At 35.7% G+C, this 4,799-nt stretch overlaps 1 protein-coding gene across 1 annotated transcript; it reads right to left on the bottom strand.

Annotated features, from left to right (window-relative positions):
* Window positions 1–3,668: 3,668 nt before the first annotated feature.
* Window positions 3,669–4,344, bottom strand: LOC132164780 (heavy metal-associated isoprenylated plant protein 41-like). The gene is made up of 3 exons (XM_059575337.1): window positions 4,293–4,344; window positions 4,097–4,175; window positions 3,669–3,973 (listed from the first exon to the last, which is right to left on the bottom strand). The coding sequence occupies exons 1-3, from the start codon at window positions 4,296–4,298 to the stop codon at window positions 3,834–3,836; spliced, it is 225 nt and encodes a 74-aa protein (XP_059431320.1). The 5' UTR covers window positions 4,299–4,344; the 3' UTR covers window positions 3,669–3,833.
* Window positions 4,345–4,799: the final 455 nt, after the last annotated feature.

Raw genomic sequence — 4,799 nt, 5'->3', positions numbered from 1 at the left:
TTTAAGTTTATATTTTGAGAGTTACTACTGTAATAGAAGCGACTTAAAATCATCTAATCTAGAATTAGTGATATTTTATAAGGGAGGCTTAGGTGGCGTAGCCCAAAATGTGGTCTTTTGGGCACTAAATGACCATGTTTGTTAAATAAAAAAAAAATTAAAATGTTAATATAAAATTCAATAAATATTAAAATATTTTATAATTAAAAATAATAATAATATCCCTCAACCCGTCGTCGCCGTCCACTCCTCAACACGTCGTCGCCACGTGTGATGTAGACGACGATCGCAGCGAGACCAGAAGTTAAAGACAACAACAAAATCAACCGCAAAAGCCTCATCTGGTGCTAATTCACTTGCTAAGCTTCGAAAATGGAAGAACTTGAAGCTAGTCGATGAAGTAGTGGAACTGGAAGCCCTGCTTTCAAATTTCTGGATCGGAGAGGAAAGAGGGGTGAGGAAATCAGAATCCATAGCCCATAAAACTATTCACAAGCCAGACGATTATGGGTGTTGAGGAGTGGACGACGATGGCGGGTTGAGGGAGGGTCGGTGACGGCGACGGCGTGTTCAGGGATGGACGGGGGACGGCGACGATATTTTGGGTATTCTCGGCGTTGAGGGAGGGACGACGAAGATGGGTATCTGAAGGAGGGGCGAGGCTTAGGTCCCTCGTAGGAGGCCACTCCAAGGCCAAATGGAGGTGGTCGGCCACTCCAAAAACCAAAACTTTTTATTTATTTATTTATTTTTTTGGGTGGTCCTTTTAGGAGGCTTGGACCATCCCTTGGCAAAGGGGGTGGACGAACCACCCAGCCCAGCCCATCCGTGGAGCCACCTCTTTAACCAAAATGGGGTGGTCAGCAAAAGGGGTGGCTGGATTTTTTTTTTTTTTCTTTTATTTTTTTAGTAGTTTTAATTCTTTAATGTTTTAATTTTTTAATTATTAAATATTTTAATATTAAGTTTTTTTTTTTTTTTTTTTTAATTTATTTAACAAAACGTGGTCGTTTAATGCCCAAAACGACTACGTTTTGGGCTACCACAAGGTGCGGTAGTCTTACCTAAACCTCTCCCTTTTTTTAATTAGATAATAGGCTTCGTCCAAAGTGAGTCAAAGTGAGTCAAATTAAGGTTAGGGTTTATTTTATAAAGTTTATTTAAATTTTCTTTCTACTCCTATAGAGATTAGATTATAATTAATGAAAAAGATGTTTTCTTGAATGCATTATTGCTCTCTTCTTCTTAGATAACAGTGAAAAATGAAATTTCTAAGAATTTCATTTAGATAGCATTTTGATATGAGAGGTATGTAATATTTCTGTCTTCATTTCCTCAATTTCTGCCTTTGTCCCTTCACATGTGATAATATTTGAAAGAAGATGATAAGTCATGGGAGATGGAGGATTGTAGAAGCTATCGTGGAGAAATACTCAATCGAAGGAGAGAGAGAGAGAGAACTCAAAGGAATTCGGGACCTTGTTTTTTTGTTAGTTTTGTTTTGTTTGGCTTATTGGAGTGGAGAAGTGGCTAGAAGCCTAGAACACACCAGAAGAATCTGGGCAAATTAGACAAAATAAGGAAAGAGTAGGTGGGCAGGCCTTGTTCGTTAAGCAACATGGCAACACGGGCAACACGGTACTTATTGCTCATTTATTTTAAATTTAAAATAAAACAATAATGATTGGTATAGAAATGTGAAAAAGTACTATTGAAAAGTAAAAAAAATTTGTTTTGTAGTAATTTTTTATTTATTTGAATAATAGTAAAAAGTAAAAGATGTAATATAAAAAATGAAAAATGTTTAGATGTTGATCTTTTGTAAAAATGAGATGAATATTATTTAGTAGAATGGTGGTGTTTAACAAACACCACCTTTGTTGACTAGGCAAATAGAGAAGAAAAAAAATACACACAAATGGATGTGGCCTGGATTCAAAAAGAAGAACGTGCATGTGTGGCTATGATTTAACCCGCACCAATATTCTATGATTAAAAAAAAATCAATGTTAGGTATTTTTTTTGTGTTCTCGTAATTATAAGTGAATATTATTTTTTTAAAAATCATATGAAAAAAATAAGGACTTTTTTTATTTTTTGTACTTTTATTTTTCACATTGACTAATAGGGGCAAAACAGGAAATTGATGATTGTTACCTTTCTTTTCCAATTTTTCCCATTTTACTTTCCTCATCATGATCCACTTGTAAACATCAACCATGTGTGCCTTATTCTCTCTCTGTTAAAATCTTAGCACCCCCCCATAACAAAACCTAGTTCCGGTCCGGGAGCCTAAGTTATATGGGAAGTATCATGCATCTCCCCAATCTTTCAATCTGTACTCTTGATTCCAAGTGTCATATTTTTGGCCGTGGAAATGCATCTTCAAAGTTATGATATCATGTTATATATGATTTGCACATAAATCCAGTTGATAAAATCATGCATGCAAAATTAAGAAATGTTCATCTTTCCTGCTGAGCTTAATTAGAAGACCACCTGAGATGTCTAAGAGATGTAGATGAAATTGTTCATTGTGGTATTATGATCTTGGGGCGGAACTAGAACTTTTGATTTGGGGGACAAAAAAAAAAAAAAAAAAATTGAAGAGGCAAAAGTTAATTTTTTTTAAAAAATTATTTTTTTGGGGACTATCCTATGGCTTGGTGGGGCCGGGGCTAGGGCCTCCCAAACCAAAGGGTGGTTCCGCCCCTAGGATTATTAACAAATGTAATTTGATTTTCGGTTTATTTTGTCCCTACCCATTAGAAATTTTGGCACTTTTTGGATTAATGGAGAAATTTTGGGTCAATAGGCGGTTCAGCCACGCCGTGAAAGCAACGCAATTTTGGGTCAACAGGCGGTTCAGCCACGCCGTGAAAGCAACGCTGCTGTGACGAATAATGGTGAATGATAGGAAATAATGGTGTGTGTTGTAGATGTAGTGCAGAGTTGAGAAGAAAGAAAAAAGATAGAAGAAAAGAGGCGTACCTTTTTTTTTTTTTCTTTCTAAATACAGTGGTTAGAACTTGGAAGATGTGACTTTGCAAGCTGGTTCAACTAATGAACTAATAATGTGTTCAACTTAATATATATATATATGCTATATATATATATATATATATATTTTTTTTCTATTCTTGTTCAACTAATATTCAATTTCGCCTCCAACTTGAACCGAGACAGCTTAGAAAAAAAAAAAAAAAACTAACGAGATTAGGGGTGTACAATTGAGATAGTTATTGACCACTAATCGCCTAAAACTACTAACCAGAGAACCGTCTAGGTCAATTGCGGTATGGGTTATAGCCATTTAAAAATTTAGGGAACCCAATTTTTTATATTGTATAATTTATATATATAATCGATGCCATTCTTTCCGGTTGCGGTAGGTCATCGTCTCTCGACTCCTACTATATGATATTAAGAAACTGTTCCAACAGCATTGATGTGCTTTAATGCTGTTAGACTAGTATAGATATATTGGATTGATACATGAAATATGGGAATTATTAAGTTTTGCTTTTGAGCTAGCTAGCCATTTTTCTATTACATGTAGCATAAATTTGCCCAAGGCCTACTCATTGATCCTCAGCAAAGGCATCAACTGCATAAATCCTAATTAACATCTTCATGAATCATGCATGATGATTCAAAACAAAACAACCAAAATAAAAGAAACTCTTCATTTTTAAAGCCGACATCTACATAATATTAAAAACAAAATAGCTCTCTCTCCCTCTCTTATTGGATAGCTCTCTCTCTCTCTCTCTCTCTCTTATTGGATTGGCAGGCAAAAGCATGGTCTTCCAAGCTTCTATAGCTTGTTGTATTCATTTCACAGCTTCTACGGTGAGGAGCTCAGTGTGGCCAACCTTCTTCCTCAGACTTTTCACCAACTTCGGAGCATCAACTCCATCCCCAATCACCTCCACTTTATCTTTCTGCGCCCCTAACCCCACGAAGCTCACCCCTGCATTGCAAATTAATCCAATATATTATATATACCCACAAAAGTATTAAACCAAAAACATGTTACAATTACTTGCATATATGTAATTTAATGGGATCTGGGATATATATAAATAATACTAACCATTTGCTTCAGCTGCAACCTGAAGTGCCTTGCTCTGACATTTTAGGCAATTCATCTGCACCTTCATCACAATCTTTTGCTGCAATATTTAAAATAGACCACAGATCGAAGAGGTTATGGCATGCATTATATATGGTATGCATATGTTATGAACCCAAAAGAACAAACATTCTCGGATTGCAAATGATCATCATACCTTCATATTGGCCAAGAAAATAGAGATCCCACGATTCTTCACGGGGAACAAGCAAGACCAAGACCTCGCTTATATAGAGCCCCAAACTTCTCCAGTAAGGAGACTATTGATTTCCCATGGCATGCAGAAAAGTCATGCCACGAAACCACTATTTCTTGTAGAATAAGTCATGCTAATTTTGAATTGACTAAACTGATTAATTTGTTTTGTTTACTAAGGTTGTTTGTTCTAAAACTTTTGTGGTCATTACTCCTTAGTCTTTTGTCAATTGCCATGCCTGTCCCACAACTTGTGATTCATGAGAACCATTCAATCAGGGACAAAAAACATAAGTACCATTAAGGAGAACAATTCAAACCTACTTTTTTTCCTCCTTAATTTGATTTGATGGACTTATCAATAATATTGGTTGTGCAGATTTCATATCATATAGTGGTAGAATTAAACTATTATATTGTGCGGTCCAAATTTTACAGTAATTCGGGCAGCTTAAGTGACCAAAATTGC

The sequence above is a fragment of the Corylus avellana genome, chromosome ca10 (genome assembly GCF_901000735.1).
Source record: "Corylus avellana chromosome ca10, CavTom2PMs-1.0".
In the NCBI taxonomy this organism is placed as follows: domain Eukaryota; kingdom Viridiplantae; phylum Streptophyta; class Magnoliopsida; order Fagales; family Betulaceae; genus Corylus; species Corylus avellana.
This window is presented reverse-complemented; position numbering and strand designations above follow the sequence as displayed.